This window comes from Pongo abelii, chromosome 23 (assembly GCF_028885655.2).
Source record: "Pongo abelii isolate AG06213 chromosome 23, NHGRI_mPonAbe1-v2.0_pri, whole genome shotgun sequence".
In the NCBI taxonomy this organism is placed as follows: domain Eukaryota; kingdom Metazoa; phylum Chordata; class Mammalia; order Primates; family Hominidae; genus Pongo; species Pongo abelii.
In genome coordinates, this window is record NC_085929.1 from 25,944,673 (window position 1) to 25,967,253 (window position 22,581).

General features: G+C 48.7%; 1 protein-coding gene and 2 long non-coding RNA genes across 13 annotated transcripts; 1 reads left to right on the top strand and 2 right to left on the bottom strand.

The window, feature by feature from the left end:
* Positions 1-1,130: 1,130 nt before the first annotated feature.
* LOC103888937 (uncharacterized) lies at positions 1,131-6,017 on the bottom strand. The gene is made up of 4 exons (XR_008517576.2): positions 5,397-6,017; positions 2,318-2,427; positions 1,838-2,019; positions 1,131-1,612 (listed from the first exon to the last, which is right to left on the bottom strand). It is a non-coding gene; the product is annotated as an uncharacterized LOC103888937 (long non-coding RNA).
* On the top strand, positions 5,993-17,657 carry LOC100447677 (melanoma antigen preferentially expressed in tumors). 11 transcript variants are annotated; one of them, XM_054543071.2, is made up of 6 exons: positions 5,993-6,122; positions 7,889-7,924; positions 8,557-8,654; positions 14,319-14,641; positions 15,071-15,679; positions 16,764-17,657. In XM_054543071.2, exons 3-6 carry the CDS (start codon positions 8,634-8,636, stop codon positions 17,338-17,340), a joined length of 1,530 nt encoding a protein of 509 aa, XP_054399046.2. In that variant the 5' UTR covers positions 5,993-6,122; positions 7,889-7,924; positions 8,557-8,633; the 3' UTR covers positions 17,341-17,657. The 11 variants fall into 11 exon arrangements, with proteins under 11 accessions (XP_054399046.2, XP_063578832.1, XP_054399041.2 ...); XM_063722762.1 differs by having other exon boundaries at positions 6,027-6,326; positions 8,382-8,654; XM_054543066.2 differs by having other exon boundaries at positions 6,027-6,326.
* On the bottom strand, positions 13,145-17,255 carry LOC129052521 (uncharacterized). Its single transcript, XR_008517575.2, has 4 exons — positions 16,292-17,255; positions 15,492-15,767; positions 14,275-15,180; positions 13,145-13,427 (listed from the first exon to the last, which is right to left on the bottom strand). It is a non-coding gene; the product is annotated as an uncharacterized LOC129052521 (long non-coding RNA).
* Positions 17,658-22,581: the final 4,924 nt, after the last annotated feature.

Consider the following 22,581-nt stretch of genomic DNA (forward strand, 5'->3'; position numbering starts at 1 on the left):
CTTGGAGCACATGTGGGTAAAAATGCTATGGCTGTCCCAGAACAAACAGTGACTGTCAGGCCCATCTTCAGGCTAGAGGCCAAAGATGGCCAGGAAGGCCGTGTTGCCAGACCTAGAGACTGAAAATCAAGCTGGGACCCCTAAGGGTTGAGAATGGCCATAATAAATGAGGAGTGTGGGGCCAGTTCCTGGGCACTGTAGGTACCAAGAGATATGGTTAGAACCCTCAATGTCACTGCTGCTTCCAGTGCAGAAGATGGTGACTGTTTACCCCAAGTCCCAGACACTGAGGAAGGCTGAGTTAAGGCTGAGCCCAGGCCCCTGAGAAGAGAAAGAAATGCAGAGGGGGATTAAGTCAGATCATGACCCCAGGTGAACTCTACTGGTTCTCTCCACCTGGAGAGAGGAAGAGTCAACCCAGGTGCCCAGGTGCTCTTCCTTGAGGACCCTTGCCTGTGCCCTGAGGGAGAATGGTTTCAAGCAGCAGAAGTCAGACCATGGTGGAGATGCCCCAGAGCGGCCGTCTGAGACCCCAGCACTGGGACAGGATACTCAAGGCTCTTTTAGCCCTTTCCATGTCCTGAGATGCAAGAGGATCCTCCCTGAAAATCTGCCTCCTGAGCACTGACAATTCTTAGCTCTTCCTTTGCTCCAAGCCCTGGAGGCCTATACCCAGGGGAGTGCGCAGATGCTCTGGCCCAGGCTGGAAGCGTGTGAAGGGCATAAATCCTCTTCCAAAGTTGCTTTGAGGCTGGATTGGCAGAACACAGAGATGCCAAGCACTATCCATCAGTGAGCACCTGGATTTCTAGTGTGTTCCCTGACCCAAACACCTCATCTTCCCTTCCTCTCACATACCTGGGGAGGATCCTCCTGCCCTCTGTACACCCAGGAGGCCTGAATCTGGGGTGGAATCATGCTGCTCCCTACCTGAAGGCTCCTGCCTTTCCCTCTGCTCATTCACAGCTAGCCCCAAAAGAATTTTTTTTTTAAGACAGAGTCTCGCTCTGTTGCCCAGACTGGAGTGCAGTGGTGCAATCTTGGCTCACTGAAATCTCTGCCTCCCAGGTTCAAGCAATTCTCTTGCCTCAGCCTCCCGGGTAGCTGGGACTACAGGTGTGCACCACCATGCCAGGCTAAGTTTTGTATTTTTAGTAGAGATGGGGTTTCACTATGTTGCCCAGGCTGGTCTCGAACTTCTGACCTCAGGTGATCTGCCTGCCTCGGCCTCCCAAAGTGCTGAGATTACAGGCATGAGTCACCGTGCCTGGCCTCCAAAAGAATTTTCCAAAGTGGTGATTCTCCCATTAGGACACACGGTCATGGGAACGTAGGCAAGCCACTCTGAATTCTCTCCAAGACCTTCCACTGCAGCCTCTTGTGCATCTGCAGAATCCTGCAGCAGATTGGGGATCAGGGGCCATTTCAAACATGTGTTATTAAGTCAGGAGCCCAGTATGCACTAAGTGTCATGGGAGCACAGCCAGCCAGTGTGACCCAACACTGGGGGCAAGGAGCCTTGCACCAGGACTACACAGCCTGAGTTCCTTCTTGACTTGACCACTTTGTCTTGGACCTGTGGTTTGCCTTTTCTTACTGTCAGTGTCTTCACCTAAAAAAAAAAAAAAAAAAACGAAAACAGCAGTAAAGTTCACAAACTCCTTGCATTCGTCTGCTTAGAAAATTGAAAGGCAAATTGTTTCCATTAATCAGCAAGGTCTCTACGATTTTTATTCCCGGAATGGTTAGGTTGAGAGTGCTGGCCCCTTCAACTCCAGGTTTATTTTAGGTGGTCATAGAAAAATACATATTTTTCTCTCTTAGTTCTCTATCTCACCCGTGCAAAGGTTAGTGCTGACTCAGCCTCTCTCAGTTCCAGGAGCAGAGCAGAACAGACTGTCAAATGCGTCCCCCTCCCTTGCTTTCCTCATTGCAGTCTTAAAGTATCTCTTGTCATCACTCTAATTCAGCGCAGGTTGACTCTCACTTTCCAAAATGAAGATACCTCTATCTTCATTGCTGGTCAAGGAAAAAAAAAATCATATGTTTATGAACTGAGTGTTTGCGTCCCCCCACCACAAATTCATGTGTTGAAGCCCTAATCCCCATTGCGGCTGTATGTGGAGATGGGGCCTCTAAGGAAGTAATTAAGATTAAGTGAAGTCACAAGGGTCGGGTTCTCATAACGATCAGCATCCTTATAAGAAGAAGCACCCATGCTCTCTCTCCACACATGCGCACAAAGGGGTCACGTGAGCACAATGCAAAATGGCCTCAGCCTATAAGCTAAGAGAAGATGCCTCAGAATGACACCTACCTTGCTGGCACTTTGATCTTGGACTTCCCAGCCTCCAGAACTGTGAGAAATAAATTTCTGTTGTTTAATCCATCCAGTCTGTGATATTTTGTTATGGCAGCTGAAGCAGTCTAATAAATGATTAAAAAAAAAAAGTTCAGGAGAATACAGAAAAGTATTTTATAACAAACTGTTATCATTTCAGTGACCATTTTCTGTACATGTTAGCCCACTTATCTAAGACATTCACAAATATGAATTACTGATATCCCAGGAACTTTGTAACTCCTACTCCCCATTCCAGGCCTAGCAGAGCCCCAGGAATATGGCATACGATTGTAAAGAACTTGAAGCAACGAATGAGTGAATGTTATGGTCATACACAAGTTTACATGAATAGAATTACATTAGACAATCATTCATGTGACCTGCATTTTTTTTCAAATATTACAGGCAGACATCATCAGTCAAAAAAAACAAGGGAATCTTGCCATTTGCAACAATACGAATGAACCTGGAGGAAATTATGTTAAGTGAAGTAAGCCAGATGCAGAAAGACAATACTGTACGAGCTAATAATATGTGGAATCTAAAAAGTGGAACTCTTTTGACATGGTTTGGTAATATAACAAATACAAAAAATTTAACGGAAAGGGAAAAAAGAAACACAAAAAGTGGAACTCATAGAGGCAGAGTAGGATGGTAGTTCCCAGGGGCTGTGGGTGGGAGGAATGAGAGATGTTGGTCAAAGGCTACAAAATTTTAGTTATAAGATGGTAAATTCTGAGACTGTAATATACAGCATAGTAACTATAGTTAATAATGCTATATTATTAATTGAAATTTGCTAACAGAGCACACACACGTTGACTACTGTGGTGAAAGATGTGTTAACTGATTTGATTAATCATCAAACAAGGTATATGTGGATCAATGTATATGAATTGTACACCTTGAATCCATACAATTTTTATTTGTCAATTATACCTCAAGAAACCTGGAAAAAATCAAACATTACAGACATCTTATTGTATTTTGTGTGTCTTATCCAAAAAAAGCACCCGGAGCTCAGCAAAGCACTTGATGTTTGCCCTTACACTGTTCCTCTCCCATTCCAATTGTCGACCAAAAGGAACCATCAGACTAAAAACGCCTCCAAATTTGTTGAATTTATTCAGGAATTAGAATACAAAATTGAAGGCTGGGCACGGTGGCTCATGCCTGTAATCCCAGCACTTTGGGAGGTCGAGGCGGGAGGAACACTTGAGGCCTGGAGTTCAAGCCCAGCCTGGGAAACACAGTGAGACTCTCTCTACCAAAAAAAAAATTTTTAATAAAGTAAATACATAATTAGCTGGGCGTGGTGGTGCATTCCTGTTGTCTTAGCTACTCAGGAGGCTGAGGTGGGAGGATTGCTTGAGCCCGAGAGTTGGAGTCAGTGGTGAACTACGATTATGCACTACACTCCAGCCTGGGTGACAAAGCAAGACCCTGTCTCAAAAAATAAATAAATATAAAAATAAATATAAATTTACAAAAAAATTAAAAAAGAAAAAAAGCATTATAACCTAAGATGCTCAGATATGGCAAGCCACATATGCATCTCAAGAGGGGAGGGCAAAGGGAAGGTTGTATTGGCAAAAAAAGAGATTTAAATAAGCTGCTTGCAAACAGTTCACTGCTTATGAAGACTCAAAACCACAGTTGGCATCAGTTCATTGGTGGAGATGCTATGCCTAGGCAGGTGTTCTTTCAAAAGCATCTTATCTAAACTGTTGTGATCCTAAAACAGGAATGTCTTGCAGGGCTATTTCAGAAAGTCCTGAGACAGCCAACCCTTTTTAAAAATATAGATGAGGTCTTGCTGTATCGCTCAGGCTAGTCTTGAATTCCTGGCCTCAGGGGATCCTCCAACCTTGGCCTCCCAAAGTGCTGGGATTATAGGGGTGAGCCACCACACCCAGCTTCCTGAGACAGCTTTTATCTCAGCCGTGTAAGCATGAGCCCTTCCCTTTCATACCCTCAGGGTTTTACTTTGGGTCAACAAAAAGTGAGTGTATTTTGGTATGTGCAACTTTCACACACCCATCGCCATAAAAGAAAGGACCAGCCTTGGCCAGGCACAGTGGCTTATGCCTGTAATCCCAGCACTTCGGGAGGCCGAGGCGGGCAGATCACGAGGTCAGGAGATCAAGACCATCCTGGCTAACACGGTGAAACCCCGTCTCTATTAAAAACACAAAAAAATTAGCCAGGCATGGTAGCGGGCACCCGTAGTCCCAGCTACTTGGGAGGCTGAGGCGGGAGAATGGCATGAACCCGGGAGGCGGAGCTTGCAGTGAGCCAAGATCACGCCACTGCACTCCAGCCTGGGCAAGAGCGAGACTCCGTCTCAAAAAAATAAAAAATAAAATAAAATAAAAAATAAAGGACCAGCATCGACTGACTGACAGCATTCCGCAGGCATCCTCCACAATCCTCTCTCCTCTCTGCCTCTTGCCCTGCAACCTGGCCATGCCATGATTCCTCCCTGTCTGTCCTCCTCTGTGGACTTCCATGACCACGCTCTGTCCTATGAGGCTGGACCAGGGTCATGTTCACTCACTTCTCTCCCCTCCCTGACATTTGTTCCACTCCCCAGCTTGTTCTCCACGCATCGATCTCAATGGAGCAACAGCAATCAGATGATGAAAATAATTAATGGTGGCCAGTCTTCAAATGGATCCCCTTTTCAATCCCACACTATCCATCTGCTGCCTTCTCATCAGCCCTCTGCCCCAGTTTCTTTCCCTTCTCAAACTGGACAAGCACCCTATTCCGTGAAGATGTGTACAGCCCGTTCCCATGCCCTGAACTCCATCCCTTCAAGCTCCTCTGGCTGCTCCCTGCTCAGGTCTCAGAAAAGCAGCCCTGGGCAACCCTCCCAGGGAGCCGCCTGCCTGTGTAACTTTCAGTACCAGCCTGTTTGCTTTCTTAGATAATTAGCTACAACGGCCACTTTAAAACAATGGATTTCTTATTTGTTTTTTGTTTTCACCCTAAACTTTATAAAGTCAGAAATCGTAAGTCCTTGAACATCCACAGCCACTCAAGGACGAACCTTTGCTGAATGCCTCAAGCAGAGAGGGGGAGGCGGAGTCTCTATTTCCAAGGTGAAAACACGACGGTTTTTATCAGCCCTGTTTTATGCGACAATCCCAGGTCGAATCTGGATCAATGCAATGACTTCCTTTGTATGGACCTATGTTTCGTTCGTGCATTCATCTGTGCAGCTGGGAACCCACAGCTCTGTTCACTGGCATGGGGATGCCTCGGGGAATGGAAGGGCAGAGCCATAAAAAGACAGCCAGCCTCACCACGCCGCCTGTTGCTCTTAGCCACCATGCCCATCATAGCCTGTGGCAGGAGATTTTGGGGTCCCCCCGACCCCTTTCAGGAAAACAGAGTTTGTGGAGGCTGAGTACTTCCCAGGCGTGACTGATAAAACAATTCAAAAGACTCAAAGAGACTCCTCGCCTGTCCCGTCCCTTGAAGGGCCTTGAACACGACGGGGTCCTTCCGCTTGGCTCCTAGCCCCTCCCTCTCCCCTTACCAGGAAAGGATCCTCCCCATCTCTGCAGAAGCCTGACCATCCCCCTAGAGGGCCTGGGAGGAAGTGGGTTTTGCATACAGTCCCTGTTGACTCTAGTGCCCCCTGCTGGCCCCAGACGCGAGATTTCGGCGAGGCTTCAGGGCACAGCTCCCCCACAGCCAGAAGCCGGGCCTGCAGCGCCTCTGCACTGCTCCGGGACACCCCACCCGCTTCCCAGGCGTGACCTGTCAACAGGTCTGTATTGGCGACAAAAGGAGCAGCCCTGAATGTAGGGAAAGCAGGGCGGAGTCCTCTGCAGGCTCGGGGGAGGGGAGGGGCGTGAATGCGTGGATTTCCGTGGAGAGGAGAAACACGGGGAGTCGAGGGGAGCATGCGCGGGCCTCAGAAAGTTCTGGGAAACGGACTCCCGGGAGCAGGGAGGAACGCGTGCTCCAGAGAGTAAGTTAATTGAATCCCGGGGGCGGGGGTCTCTTCAGCCCGGGGGGTTACAGAAGTAGGTAAATCCAGGTAAATCCAGAGATTACCCAGCCAAGGGCAGGGGCGTGTTTTCTAGACATGCGGGGCGGGGTGGGGCGAGAACCTGAGCTCAGGGTTCCCTGGAACCGGCCCCTGCACCCCGCATCCCACTGAAGAAAAGGGAGGTCGCCAGAAGCACAGACCCAGGACAGAGTCCAGACTTGGACGTCTCCGTGATCCCAGAACACCCCATCACACACTCCCAGCCAGCCCCTCGCCTCCCCACTGCCTCTCCATTCGCCCACCGCACCCCCTTTTTCCACCCTGCCCCCACCCTACTGTGGGGGGGGGAAAGGCCGCAGGCGTCACGTATTCACCCATCCCCACCCCTCCTCCACCCCTTACCCACCACGTTGTTTCTTCCCACATCCCCACCCCTCCCCCACTCTCTGCCTCTCTTCCCTCCTCCTGCCCAACCCTTCGTTTCTCTTATACATCCCCACCCCTCCCCCAACCTCTCTCTTTTCTCATCCCCACCCCCACCCTGTCTCCCTTCCCCCATCCCCGCCCTGGCCCACCTTCTGTCTCCCTTCCCCCATCCCCACCCCTCCCCCACCTTGTCTCCCTTCCCCCATCCCCACCCCTCCCCCACCCTGTCTCCCTTCCCCCATCCCCACCCCTCCCCCACCCTGTCTCCCTTCCCCCGTCCCCGCCCTGGCCCACCTTCTGTTTCCCTTCCCCCATCCCACCCCTCCCCCACCTTGTTTCCCTTCCCCCATCCCACCCCTCCCCTGCCTTCTGTCTCCCTTCCTCCACCCCGTCTCCCTTCCCCCACCCCACCCCTCCCCCACCGTCTGTCTCCGCTCCTAATCCCCACGCCTCCACCACTCTTTGTTTCCCTTCCCCCATCCCGACCCCCCAACCCTGTGTGCCTTCCTCTATCCCCACCCGCCCACACTGTCTTTTTTCTCTGTTCCCCACCGTCTCCCTTCCCCCATGCCCACCCCTCCCCCACCCTGTCGCCCTTTCCCCATGCCCACCCCTCCCCCACCCTGTCTCCCTTTCCCCATGCCCACCCCTCCCCCACCCTGTCTCCCTTTCCCCATGCCCACCCCTCCCCCACCCTGTCTCCCTTTCCCCATGCCCACCCCTCCCCCACCCTGTCTCCCTTTCCCCATTCCTAATCCTCCCCCCGCCCCCTCCTTCCCCACCCCATCTCCCTTCCTTCCCCACCCCCATCTCCTCCCCACCCACTGTCTCCTCTGCTCCCCAACCCCCTCTCCCCTTTTCCCCTCCTCCCGCTCCCTTCTCCTCTGCCCCTCCCCCCACTGCCCCTCCTCCTCCCAGTCCTTGAAAACAAGCGCCTCTCGACTCTCTGGGCGAGCTCACTGGATCTCGTGAGATTTTGCCCTGGAAGGACTGAGAAACGGGGATTGGTCAGACCAGGCTGCTCGCCCCCCCGCCCCCCGCCGCCGTCTCGCCCCCCCGCCCCACGCAGCGGCTAGGGCGCTTAGCTGAGCCATTGTCTCGTTCTTTCCTTCCAGCAATTTCGCGGAGTGGTGAACTCTCTGAGGAAAAACGTAAGTTCGAGCCGTGATTCCTTCGCTTCCCCGCAGGGTGACCTTGGGCTTGTGCCCCGGCACCACCCCTGTCCCGGGTCCCTGTTTTCTTCCTGGAAATGGGTTGAAGACCAAAGAAAATAATGTGCGCCACTTGGGTCACCCCGGGCCGCCTGCCCCGGAAAATTGGCCACAGTTGAGGAGTTGTGGCTGTAAGGATGCCTTGAACCGAGGCGGCGGTGCTCGTGGTTGGAGCTCTCCAGGGTGGGTGCGCATTTGTAATGCGGTGGATGCTCTGGGACTTGGCCCCTCTGAAGGTGCTGGGGGTTGGGGACGGCCCAGGCAGTGGCGTAGGCGTCCTAGGAAGGCGGGAGCAGAGGCAGAAATGTCGCTGCAAGACCGTAGTCAGGGTCCTTGATCACAGGGGTCACTTGTGACCAACCACATGGTCTGTTTTTCCTCCTGCCCGCTCGTTCAGCCCAGGAGACACTGGTGCTGGTTTGGAGCCAGAGGTTTGTACTGAAAGGGCGGGATTGAGTCGCCAGTTGTCAGTTTTCTCAGCAGTATTTGCGGAGGTTTTCACAGGAGGCCGTTGCTTCGTAAATATTATACATGTATCCTTCTTTTTGGAGCATTTTGATTATTACTCTCAGACGTGCGTGGAAACAAGTGACTGAGACCTAGAAATCCAAGCGTTGGAGGTCCTGAGGCCAGCCTAAGTCGCTTCAAAATGGAACGAAGACGTTTGCGGGTAAGAAGGTCCCCTGAGCTGTCTGAGGTGCTCAGAGAAGCCCTGTTCCCCTCTGTCCTTGTCACTCGAGCCAGATGGGAGCTGCATCCTGACGTCCCTCACAGTAGACGAAGGGGCAGGAGCTGCTTTTATTGTTTCTGGTCATTTCCCCAAAAGAGCATTTCACTCCCCCTGCTGTCTTTGTATGAGAGTCAACCGTAGGGCCGGGCGCGGTGGCTCATGCCTGTAATCCCAGCACTTTGGGAGGCTGAGGCGGGCGGATCACCAGGTCAGGAGATTGAGACCATTCCTGGCTAACACTGTGAAACCCCGTGTCTACTAAAAGTACAAAAAATTAGCCGGGTGTGGTGGCATGAGCCTGTAGTCCCAGCTACTCAAGTGGCTGAGGCAGGAGAATCGCTTGAACCCAGGAGGCGAAGGTTGCAGTGAGCCAAGATCATGCCGTTGCGCTCCAGCCTGGCGACAGAGCGAGACTCCGTCTCCAAAAATAAAAATTAACTCTAGGCCGGGTATGGTGGCTCTTAACATGTAATCCCAATCCTAGTACTATGGGAGGCCGAGGTGGGCGGATCACCTGAGGTCAGGAGTTCGAGACTAGCCTGGCCAAAATGGTGAAATCCTGTCTTTACTAAAAATAGAAAAAAAATTAGCCGGGCATGGTGGCCGACACCTGTAGTCCCAGCTACTCGGGAGGCTGAGGCAGGAGCAGGAGAATCGTTTGAACCCAGGAGGTGGAGATTACAGTGAGCCAAGATGGTGCCAGTGAACTCTAGCCTGGGCGACAAGAGTGAAACTCCTCCAAAAGAAAATAATAATAATAATAATAATGTATTGTGGACCTTATTGCCAAAGCCACGATTACAGTCAGCACCTTTCCCCGGGGTAATCAGATTCCCAAGTCCACACTTCCGAGTGGTGTCCAGAGAGTATGAGCTCAGGGAGGCTTTGATCTCACTGCCCCATGGGCTGGGGCCATTAGGGGTAAGTGTCGGTCCTGGGAAGTGAGCAACAAGATTGCACTGCCTCATCCTTGGGTGCCACCTGGGGAGATCAGGGAGGACATGCAACCTGGGTTGAAGCCGGGAGACTCGTGCTGGAACCAGAGGCTCAAGGACGACCCAGTGCGTTGGACTGTGGGACCGTCCTCAGGTGCTGTTGGTATCCACAAGCCTGTAATCCCAGCACTTTGGGAGGCTGAAATGGATGGATCACTTGAGCCCAGGAGTTCAAGACCAGCCTGGGAAACATAGTAAGACCCTGTCTCTAAAAAAGAAAAAGAGGCTGGGCATGGTGGCTCAACTCCTGTAATCTCAACACTTTGGGAGGCTTAGACAGGCAGATCACTTGAGGTCAGAAGTTTGAGACCAGCCTGGCCAACATGGTGAAACCCCGTCTCTACTAAAAATACAAAAATATAGCGGTGTGTGGGGGTGTGTGCCTGTAATCCCAGCTACTCAGGAGGCTGAGGCAAGAGAATCATTTGAACCCAGGAGGCAGAGGTTGCAGTGAGCCAAGATTGCGCCATTGCACTCCAAAAAAAAACACCTGAAGGACCTGGTGTAGATACTTCGGGGGTCCCCACTGGGATTCTGTGACTAGAGAGGAGGGTGCAGACCATCCCCCTGATGAGCTCAGAGGCCACTCTGGCCTGCGCAGCCCACAGGGACCGTAAGAACCAGTAGACAGGGGACATGCAGAAATAACTCCCCAATTCATGCCTGGACCCTAGGAATCATGCTGAGCCCCAGTCTTTTCACTCCTCCCTTATACTGGGAGGAAGGACAGCACCTTTGTGCAAATGTGCCCCTGGTGCTGCTTCCTCCAGTGCCACTGGACAAACTGGCAGTGTGAAGCTGGGCAGAGGAGTGTCACTGCCTCACAGGGAGATTGGACAGCTCAGAGATTGCACAACTCACACTTGATCGCAGTTCCTCCTCCTCGCTTGGATCTCCTGGAAGCGCGGGGATCCCATAGAAGCTTCCCTAACTGTTGGACTTACTCAGTTTTCCTGTTTTTCCATGGTTTATGTGAAGTTTATCAGCCCTTTCTAACACTTAGGTTGTTTGATAGGGAAGGAAATGAAAATCTTTCTAAACTCCTCACATAAGGGCTACCAATTCCTGCTTGCCTGGAGCCGAGCAGGTTCTTCCCCAGACAGAGTCAAGGACTTACAAGACTAAAAATGAAAATAACAGTGAACTTTAGATTCTCTGTGAAGGCTATTTGAGGTAATGAATGAGAGCTGCTGCGGCCTTTGCTGTGCCCAGTAGGTGCTTGATAATTAGGGACATTGACAATGACCTTTATTACTAATCTCAGTCTCCCGCAGCTGATGAGTAAAGATGATTGCCTGGGAATTAAAGGAAATGTAGAACAAATTGTAGTTTAACCCAATTTTCACAAAGGCCATTAGGTGTTGAGGGTGAAAAGTAGGAGAAAGTAGTCCCCAGAGAGATAAACAAAATGGAAAACATCCTTCAATGAATTACAGTCTCTTTACGCAGGCCACAGCAAACAAAGCCAGGCCCCAAGACATTCCAGCTGGACACTTGCCAGTAGAATATAAGAATTGTGGGGACTTCACAGTGCATGAGGCAGAGAATGGCCTGGAGAATTCTTTGGGTGGAGAGGTTCTGAAACTTCAAAAGTACCAGTGGGTGATCAGGCCCAGGATAGGAATCATCCCTAAGCAGATCCTTAAATGCCAAATGTAACTTCAATTTTTGTGACAGAAAATGTATTTGTGCACTGTGCCTAGCATGGAAAGAGAGAAAAACTGAGTCTAATTGATAGGCCTGATTGCATCTCACTGACCAGAATCTCTGTACCTGAGAAGCTTAGGGGCAAGAAGGAACAGCTGTTTTCTTGAAGTGTGGAAACATTAGTAATACTTAGGACGGGGCTGGCCATTGGAGATTATGTTTGTGGTAAAGGCCTGACTTCCTGCTTGTGAACAGCCCTGATGTGGAAGAGGACACCTAATAATAAAGAGAAAGTCTTCTGACAGCTTCCTTAATGGCAGGGATGTGTGCTTTCGGCCCTTGTTTATTTCTCTCCTGGCTCCAAGATTCCTAAGAAACCACAAGGTCTTTCAGACTTGAAAATGTTGCTGTCCTAGGTTTGGTCACCAATATTACCCTCTATCCCACCTCTCCAGCCCACATTCCTAGATTTAATCTTGTCAAGGCTGTTTGCCAAGAGGATCCTGACTTTCTGGGAGAAAACACCCTTTCCCTCTAGGGAGGGAGGAAGATTGAACTCCCTCCCTGCCTCAGTGATTACCTTGGCTTTACTGGAACTATCTTTCATCTTCCTTAGCCATTCCCCTTTTTAATTTCTCTACTCCATCCAGGCCAAAGTCTTTCAATTCTGCCCCCAAAAAAACCTATCTGTCTTTATGGTAATCCACTCAGTCCCATTACAAATGCCCAGCCTTACTTCTGACTACACTCCTAGTTGTAGTGTAATTTTGACCCACCTTCCTTCAGGACAACCTTGACTTTCAAAGTCTGGAAGACCAGCCACCCCTCTGTTGTTCCTCCCTTTCTCCCTGAATAGGCATGTGATCTGCTGTGTTAGGGAACATGGGGTATAAGTGACAATTTGATACTTGGGGATTGTTTGGGAGTGGGGAGGGGTAATGTCATGATGCCCTTCATAAAGCTATCTTAACTGGAATATTTGGGTAATTTTGATGTGGCCCAAAATTCCCCTAACAGTTACACTCTCTGGGTGGTTTTGTTCACTTTTTCTTTCCTTTTGGTAAATGGACATCCCATTCAATCAGTTGAACCTGCTGAAGTAAGTAAAAAACCCCATCAGGATTCACTGGCTGGAGATCCAGGAATGTAATTAGATTTGGCTCTTCCATTGGCAGCGTGGAGTTGAAAGGGGAGGTATGCCCAGAAAGGCCTGTAATAGCTTCAGAGGGGCCAGAGGAGGGACCCAGAGGCCTTGGAGTCAATGTTTTGGTCCTCCCAGAGGTCTGGGCAGATGGCTTCTGCACCACAGCTGGGTCTGGTGAGTCGGGAACCTCAGGCTATGGCCACTGCCTTCTTCTACTGTCAGCCCAGGGTCTGCACCGGCCATCAGGGCCAATGCTGCTTAGATGGTTTTCCTTTTTCTTTACTTACAAAGGAACAGGCTTTGTTCTTGCCTCTAAATGTAGTTTTGCCTTAATCCCAAACATTTTTCTTTGGTTATTGGATTGATTTCTTAGTTGATACACAATAATCATACATATTTATAGAGTACATGTGAAATTTTAGTTTATGCATATATAGTGTGTAATGATCAAATTATGGTAATTAGTATAACCATTACCTGGAACATTTATTATTTATACTGAATCCCAAACATTTTGATTTCTGCCATTTTATATGTTAAAAATAATTTCTTAAACGGCTTTTTTTTTTTTGGAAAATAAAAGACATCTAGTTTGAATTTTACTTTATTACAATTTAAATAATATGTGGCAAGCAATTATAATTTGCATCATTTATGATTTTTTAAATCAGTGATTTACTAGTTAGGCTTTTTTTTAACTAAAAGGTTAAAAAATATTCCATAGATTTTTTTTCTTTTTCTTTTCGGATGCTTTGGAATTAAAGACATTTTCTTTTTTTTTTTTTTTAATAGAGATGAGGTCTCCTTGTGTTGCCCAGGCTGGTCTTGAACTCCTGGGCTCAAGCCATTCTCCCACCTTGGCCTTCCAAAATGCTGGGATGACAGACATGAGCCCCTGTGCTGGAGGCGGAGGCTTTTTCAGGATATCTAGTATACAAGATGGTAACTGCAGTTAATAATATATTCTATGCATGAAAATTGCTAAGAGTACATTTCAGGTGTTCTCACCACACACGTGTGAGATCATACATATGTTAATTAGCTTAAGGTACCCATTCTACAGTGTATACATATTTCAGAGCATCATATTGTACACCATAAATATACACAATTTTTATTTCTCCATTTTAAAACTAATGTTTTGGGGAAAAAGAACCAGGCTTTGTTTCAGTGAAGCGTTTGCTCCGCTGATTTCCATGTCAAAGTAGTAACTCTTAATATACGTAAAAGAGACACACTTAAAATACATGTCTCAGAATGTGTTTTTTTTTTTATTTTACTTTCAATTGCTGTGTAATACTGTTGTGCTGCTTCTGTAGTTTCTCATTTAAAATTTTTTAGTGAAACATAATGGCATCCATTGTGCATTGTGTGTGTGTTCCTCATCTTTCCCATCTGGCTTATTTGTTGGAGCAGAGAAGGATGCTGTCCTGGGCTATGTGACACTCCCATTTGAATTGCCTTTGAGTGATCATCAGAAACTTTTTCCCAAAATGAGCAGGGTCAGCTCTCAGGGTCCTTAGTTCTCACTTCCCAGGGGGACTAGAATTAAATAGAGTAGTGGGTAGATACAGGATGGGGCCAGTGGCCATCCTGTCTCCTCCTCTACACTTGATGAGATGTTCATCCTGGTGCCAGCAGAGCTGTGGCTTTGTGGCCACCGAGTGCAGAGTGGAATCGGGGTAAACTGAGAACTCCCCTGCTGTCGCTAGCACAGTGACTTTGGCCCTAAGTTGGTCCCTCAGAAGGGTGAGGAAAAGATAGAGTTGCTTACGCTTGGGCTGAGAGGGATGCCTTGTTCCCTATATGTTTCCTCAGGGTTCCATTCAGAGCCGATACATCAGCATGAGCGTGTGGACAAGCCCACGGAGACTTGTGGAGCTGGCAGGGCAGAGCCTGCTGAAGGATGAGGCCCTGGCCATCGCCGCCCTGGAGTTGCTGCCCAGGGAGCTCTTCCCGCCACTCTTCATGGCAGCCTTTGATGGGAGACACAGCCAGACCCTGAAGGCAATGGTGCAGGCCTGGCCCTTCACCTGCCTCCCTCTGGGAGTGCTGATGAAGGGACAACAGCTTCACCTGGAGACCTTCAAAGCTGTGCTCGATGGACTTGATGTGCTCCTTGCCCAGGAGGTTCGCCCCAGGTAAGGGTGACCTAGCAGCTTGGTGTGGGGCCCTGGGAACCCGAGCAGGATGCAGCTTGGGTCAGGGAGCATGGAGCGCCTAAAGCTGGTCCAGAGGCTCTGATGGTGCCAGCAAGGAAGTTCAGGGAGGCCTTGGGGCTACTGCAAGGGTCACTCTTGGAATGGGCTTCTGGACATGGGGCACTGATTAAAATGCAGAGGTGTCTGAAGGAACATGCACCTGCTTCCTCCTGGTGGGGTGGGAAGTGGGGACCAGGAAGGATCCCAGGATCCTAGTGGGAAAGGGAGCAGCTGATCCCTGAAGTATGGAGTAAAAGTGCAGATCTAAGGTGGATGTCTGTTTGGTTCTTACCTACATTATGAGACTCGTGGTCTTATCTTGAGTTGATCTTAAAGCATCTCAGCTAATTACCTGCTTTTCCCCCACAGGAGGTGGAAACTTCAAGTGCTGGATTTACGGAAGAACTCTCATCAGGACTTCTGGACTGTATGGTCTGGAAACAGGGCCAGTCTGTACTCATTTCCAGAGCCAGAAGCAGCTCAGCCCATGAAAAAGAAGCGAAAAGTAGATGGTTTGAGCACAGAGGCAGAGCAGCCCTTCATTCCAATAGAGGTGCTCGTAGACCTGTCCCTCAAGGAAGGTGCCTGTGATGAATTGTTCTCCTACCTCATTGAGAAAGTGAAGCGAAAGAAAAACGTACTACACCTGTGCTGTAAGAAGCTGAAGATTTTTGCAATGCCCATGCAGGATATCAAGATGATCCTGAAAATGGTGCAGCTGGACTCTATTGAAGATTTGGAAGTGACTTGTACCTGGAAGCTACCCACCTTGGCGAAATTTTCTCCTTACCTGGGCCAGATGATTAATCTGCGTAGACTCCTCCTCTCCCACATCCATGCATCTTCCTACATTTCTCCGGAGAAGGAAGAGCAGTATATCGCCCAGTTCACCTCTCAGTTCCTCAGTTTGCAGTGCCTGCAGGCTCTCTATGTGGATTCTTTATTTTTCCTTAGAGGCCGCCTGGATCAGTTGCTCAGGTGAGGGATGGTGAGTTTTCTCTGCAGACCAGAGCAAGCCCTTCTTTATTGCAGTAAACAATAAAGGATATCTTGTATGTGCCAGCCACTGATAATGCAAGAGTTAGCAAGTCACTACCAGTTAACACGTCTTGTTCACCGCTGTCCCCAAGGATGGTATCACATAACTACTACTCATAAGGATTAGAGGTATACATTAGGATAGATGCTGTTAACAGTGACTCCTTGTTAGAAAACTCTGTAATGGGAGGTTGGGGCCTGGCAAGGGTGCCTTTAGGCATTCTTCCTTAGGAAGTGATACCTAAAATGATCAAAAATAAGCAAGGAGGGCATTGAAGAAGGGAAAGCCCATCAAAGGTGAGATTTGAAATTGTAAGCTGTGCGCTCACCAGCTTCTCAACATGAGCTGCTCCCTCTAAACTTGCCTCAAATTTCCTGTCTAAAGGGTGATTTAGAATTCCAGTTAAGGTAATAGGTGGGAAGTGCAGGATTCTGGAGATGTGGAAGAAGGAACAAGAGAGAGGAATTGCAAAAATTGATAGGTGGTTTGCTGATGATACAGTGACCTAAGGTAGCCCTGCAGCCTGGGAACCCCCTTTGGATGTTGCTGACCTTGCCCCAGTTTATCCACTGTGAATACTCCCTAGTAGTTTCATCAGGCACAGAGATATAGGTGATTGGGGCCCAGGCAGTGGCAGAAGGAAGCCCGAGCTGAAAGAAAGTATTTTCGGTTGTATCTTCAAATACTAAAATTCACTGATGCCTTTCCTTGCTTGAGACATCAAATCAGGCTCTGTCAATTCAATTCATGCTCACACCACCTAAAAGGTCAGTGTTGGACCCTGCCTCACAGATCAGCCAAGGGAGTGTTTGAGATCTTTGTTTACTTGAACCACTTATGCAGCAAATGATGGAGAAAGGACTAAACCTGAACTTGTACTCCTTGAATGCTCCTTTACAGCATGGCATCCTGGGGGTTAACCATCATCAGGAAGACTTTGAGTTTTGGTGAAATGGGCCTCTCTCCAGTCTCCCTACCCCACTACCACCATTCCCCAGCACTAACTGCTTTGTCTATTTGCAGGCACGTGGTGAACCCCTTGGAAACCCTCTCAATAACTAACTGCCGGCTTTCGGAAGGGGATGTGATGCATCTGTCCCAGAGCCCCAACGTCAGTCAGCTAAGTGTCCTGAGTCTAAGTGGGGTCATGCTGACCGATGTAAGTCCCGAGCCCCTCCAAGCTCTGCTGGAGAGAGCCTCTGCCACCCTCCAGGACCTGGACTTTGATGAGTGTGGGATCATGGATGATCAGCTCCTTGTCCTCCTGCCTTCCCTGAGCCACTGCTCCCAGCTTACGACCTTAAGCTTCTGCGGGAATCCCATCTCCATATCTTCCCTGCAGAGTCTCCTGCAGCACCTCATCGGGCTGAGAAATCTGACCCATGTGCTGTATCCTGTCCCCCTGGAGAGTTATGAGGACGTCCATGGTACCCTCCACCTGGGGAGGCTTGCCTATCTGCATGCCAGGCTCAGGGAGTTGCTGTGCGAGTTGGGGCGGCCCAGCATGGTCTGGCTTAGTGCCAACCCCTGTCCTCACTGTGGGGACAGAACCTTCTATGACCCGGAGCCCATCCTGTGCCCCTGTTTCATGCCTAACTAGCTGGGTGCACATATCAGATGCTTCATTCTGCATACTTGGACACTGAAGCCAGGATGTGCATGCATCTTGAAGCAACAAAGCAGCCACAGTTTCAGACAAATGTTCAGTGTGAGTGAGGAAAAAAGGGGAAGTTGGGGGTAGGCAGATGTTGACTTGAGGAGTTAATGGGATCTTTGGGAAGATACATCTTACAGAGTTACAAATAGAATCTGAATTTCTAAAGGGAGATTCTGGCTTGGGAAGTACATGTAGGAGTTAATCCCTGTGTAGACTGTTGTAAAGAAACTGTTGAAAATAAAGAGAAGCAATGTGAAGCACCTGGTGTCTTGTAGTATAAGAACCTGCTTTCCCAGTTAAACCTCAGGAAATCTCCAGTTGCTGATTAAATAAGACACTGCTCATCCATGGTACTTATACCTTTAGGCTGGACAAGGTCCCAGCCCCTAGATCTCATGACACCATTCACCTCTTTGGGGCATCTGTTACCTCCTTGCTTATTTCTTTGGTGTTCGAAGGGTCAGAGCATGCAAGGTACATCCTCAGGGCCTGGAACATAGGAAGGGGCGGGTAATGAACACCCCCTCACTACTAAACCCCCTGAAACCCTGGACTCAGTCCTCCCTGTTTTCCAGTGGACTCATAAGCCTCCATCCCTGGCCTGTGGCTGTGCCAGTATTGGGCTTGACTGTGTACAAGTCAGACCTCCCGTACTGGAAGGGGATGTCCAGTACTGCACTTGAAGTGGAGCCTCTGGGCCTCACCAACCCATCCCACCAGGTCCAACCCCTTTCTGAATTTAATTGTGACCCGTTAAAAACATCTTAATTCCTTTTGGCAAAACACTAAGATCATATTTATTTAGTATTTGTACCCACATTAAAAATACGACGACATCTTGTGGTCCTATCAGTGAGAAAATTACTTCTTTGACGTAAGAGTCCCCCCATCAATGAGGTGGTAAGCTGAATCTCAGCCAGTGAGATGCCTTGGATTTGGGGTACCAAGAGTGAACAAACTCATGGCAGGTGCTAGGGAGCACTTCGGGGGAAGTAGATGAATGAATGTCAGATTTGGGAGTTGGGGGTAGGTGGAGGCCACCTTGTAGAACAATCTATCCAAAAGGATGGGAGATGTCATACTGTGCAGGTGGACTCTGCAATCCCTGGGCAGTCAGCCTACTTGCCTGCCACTGCTCCCATGCTAGTGTGTCCTGCCCTTAGGCTGCCTCACCTCCCTAACTGTACAGCTTCCCAAAGAAGCACCTGGGAAGAAGGTCACACACCAAGGCCCAGGGTCGGGCTCTATCTGCACGTAGCTGTGAGTGCCAGCACACCCAGTCCTGCCTATTCTGAGGCCTCTGTCCTGGTGATAACCACCCATGAGACTGCTGGCATTGCAGACTGTCAGCAACATCCTCTCTTGCAACACACAGCAGCTAGGCCCTTCAACCTTTTTTCTTCTGTTCCCATCTTCAAGCCTCCTACCATAAGCTCTATAAGAAACAAATTGGCTGGGCGCAGTGGCTCATGCCTGTAATCCCAGCACCTTGGGAAGCCGAGGCAGGCGGATCACCTGAGGTCAGGAGTTCGAGACCAGCCTGGCCAATGTGGGGAAACCCTGTCTACTAAAAATAACAAAAATTAGCTGGGTATGGTGGCAGGTGCCTGTATTTCCAGCTACTCAGGAGGCTGAGGCAGGAGAATCGCTTAAGCCCGGGAAGCGGAGGTTGCAGTGAGCCGAGATCAAGACACACTACTCCAGCCTAGGTGACAGAGCAAGACTCCGTCTCAATAAAAAAAAAAAAAAGAAAAGAAAAAGAAATAGGCCCATCAGCTTGTGGGCACATTTTGCCATTTTTTAAAAGCTCTCCCTCTTTCTCTCTCTCTTTTTAGAGATAGGTTCCCACTCTGTCACCCAGGCTGGAGTGTAGTGGCATGATCATGGCTCACTGCAGCCTCAACCTCCCAGGCTCAAGTGATCCTCCTTTCTCAGCCTCCCAAGTAGCTGGGACCACAGGCACATGCCACCATGCATGTCTATGTTTTTATTTTTTCTAGAGATGGGGGTCTTCCTATGTTGCCCAGGCTAGTCTCGAAGTCCTGGGTTCAAGGGATCTTCCCAACTCAACCTCCCAAAGTGCTGGGATTACAGGCATGAGCCATTGTACTCCAGCCTTGGCGACAAAGTGAGACCCCACCTCAAAAAAAAAGATTAATAATAATACGTACCGTGTAATGTCACAGTGAGGGTCACTTGGGCTAACTTTTTATGGAAAGCACACATTAGAATGCGTGGAACATGGATGGTCCAGCACAGGATAACAGTTATTAGCTGCCTGCTGCAAGTAAAGGAAGAAAAATGCTACATCTTGCTTCTAAAGCAGGATGCCTGACAGTAGGGACATTATTTGACCTGGAGATGAATCTGGAAAACTTTTTTCAGACTTTGGAATCAAAATATTCATAAAGTAGCTGGGTATGGTGGCACACACCTGTAGTCCTAGCAACTTGGGAGACTGAAGCAGGAGGATCACTTAAACTCAGGAATTCAAGGCTGCAGTGAGCTATGATCACACCAGTGCACTCCAGCCTCAGCAACAGAGCAAGACCCTGTCTAAAAATCAAAGGCCAGGCACAGTAGCTCACACCTGTAATCCTAGCATTTTTGGGAAGCCAAGGCAAGAGGATCGCTTGAGTCCAGGAGTTCAAGACCAGGCTGGGCAGCATACAAGACTCCCCATCTCTGTGAAAAAATTTTTGAGCTGAGCATGTCGGTGTGCACCTATAGTCCCAGCTACTCAGGAGGCTGAGGCATGAGGATCACTTGAATCCAGGAGTTCAAGGTTGCAGTGAGTTGTGATCATGCTACTACACTCCAGCCTGGGTAACAGAGTGAGCTCCTGTCTCAAAAAAAGAAAAATAAATGGCTCATGCTTGTAATCCCAGCATTTTGGGAGGCTGAGGCAGCCGGAACACTTGAGGCCAGGAGTAAAAGGTTTATTAACTTTTTTTTTTTTTTTTTTTTTTTTAAGATGGAGTCTCACTCTGTCGCCCAGGCTGGAGTGCAGTGCTGTGATCTTGGCTCACTGCAACCTCCGCCTCCCAGGTTCAAGCAGTTCTCCTGCCTCAGCCTCCCAAGTAGCTGGGATTACACGCATGGGCCACCACGCCTGGCTAATTTTTGTATTTTTAGTAGAGATGGGGGTTTCACCACTTTGGCCAGGCTGGTCTCGAACTCCTGACCTCAGGAGATCTCCCTGCCTCAGCCTCCCAAAGTACTGGGATTACAGGCATAAGCCACCACACCTGGCCAGTTGATTAACATTTTATATGGTCAGATGCAGTGGCTCATGCCTGTAATTCCCAAATCTTGGGAGGCTGAGGCTGGAGGACCACTTGAGGCTAAGAGTTAGAGACCAGCCTATACTACATAACAAGACTCTGTCTCTACAAAAAAAATTAAAAATTTAACCAGTGCTCACCTATAGTCCTGGCTACTCAGAAGGCTGTGGTGGGAGGATTTCTTGGGCCCAGGAGTTCAAGGCTGCAGTGAGCTGATTGTGCCACTGCACTCCAGCCTAGGTGACAGAGCAAGACCCTATCTCTTAAAAAAAAAAAAGCAGGAAACAAGGCCGGGCGCAGTGGCTCATGCCTGTAATCCCAGCACTTTGGTACACTAAGGTGGGCAGATCACCTGAAGTCAGGAGTTTGAGACCAGCTTGGCCAACATGGCAAAACCACGTCTCCACTAAAAATACAAAAATTAGCTGGGTGTGGTGGCGGGCGCCTGTAATCCCAGCTACTCTGGAGGCTGAGACAGGAAAATCGCTTGAACCCGGGAGGCCTGTTGATCGAACCAGATGCACATTCAGCCTTCTTAATAGAACCTGGTTTATTTTGATAAAAGAGATGTTTAGACCTTCAAATGAGAAATTAGGGCAGTTTCTCCAGTTGAATGCTCCACATGTGATGCTGGCAATGATGTGTTATGGGCTGATTTGTGTCCTCCCAAAATTTATTTGTTGCAATTCTATCCCCCAGTAACCTCAGAATGTGACTTTATTTCCAGATAGGGCTTTTAAAGAAGCAGTTAAGATTAAAATGAAGTCATATGAAAGAGCCCTAATCCAAAATGACTGGTGTCCTTATAAGAAGAAAAAATTAGGACACGAACACGCACAGAGGAATGTTCATGTGAAGATATAGCAAGAAGGTGGCCATCTTGCAAGCCAAGGCCTCAGAAGAAACCAACCCTGCCAACACCTTGATCTTGGACTTCCAGCCTCCAGAATTGTGGGAAAATAAATTTCTGTTGGTTAAGCCACCCAATCTATGGTATTTTATTATGGTAGCTGGCAAACAAATACATGATGTTTATTGCAGTCATTCAGATAATTTTGTGTATATTCATTGCAGCACTAGTCACACTAGCAAAGACATGGAATCAACCCAAATTTCCATCAATGATAGGCTGGTTAAAGAAAATGTGGTACTGGCTGGGCGCAGTGGTTCACGCCTGTAATCCCAACACTTTGGGAGGCCAAGGCGGGCAGATCACCTGAGGTAAGGAGATTGAGACCATCCTGGCTAATATGGTGAAACCCCGTCTCTACTAAAAATACAAAAAACTAGTCAGGCGTGGTGGTATGCACCTGTAATCCCAGCTACTTGGGAGGCTGAGGCAGGAGAATCGCTTGAAACCGGGAGGTGGAGGTTGCAGTGCGCAGAGATCATGCCACTGTACTCCAGCTGGGCAACAGAGTGAGACTCCATCTCAAAAAAAAAAAAAAAAGAAGAAAGAAAATCTGGTACATACACACCATGGAATACTATACATCCATAAGCAAACTAATGCAGGAACAGAAAACCAGACACCACATGTTCTCACTTATAAGTGGAGAGCTTAACAATGAGAACACATGGATACAGGGAGGGGAACAACACACACTGGGGCCTTTTGGGGGAGGGTAGGGGGGATGTAGAGCATTAGGAAAAAGAGCTAATGCATATTGGGCTTAATACTTAGGTGATGGGTTGATAGTTGCAGCAAACCATCATGGCACATGTTTACTTACATAACAAACCTGCACATCCTGAACATGTACCCTGGAACTTAAAAAAAATAAAGTAGAATAGAATAAAATTTTAAAAACTTGATTACATAAAAAATAAAAAAACTCTGGTGGGCACCTTTCCCCTTGTGAGCCCAGCTTAATCCAGAGGGGAAACAAAACAGTTTAAT

What these genes read in the sequence shown, in the direction of transcription:
- LOC100447677 (XM_054543071.2), top strand. Translation starts at nt 8,634, where the DNA reads ATGGAACGAAGACGTTTGCGG. An exon ending in TGGAACGAAGACGTTTGCGG is followed by an intron (nt 8,655 to 14,318) that starts GTAAGAAGGTCC and finishes ATGTTTCCTCAG; the next exon opens with GGTTCCATTCAGAGCCGATA. An exon ending in GCCCAGGAGGTTCGCCCCAG is followed by an intron (nt 14,642 to 15,070) that starts GTAAGGGTGACC and finishes TTTCCCCCACAG; the next exon opens with GAGGTGGAAACTTCAAGTGC.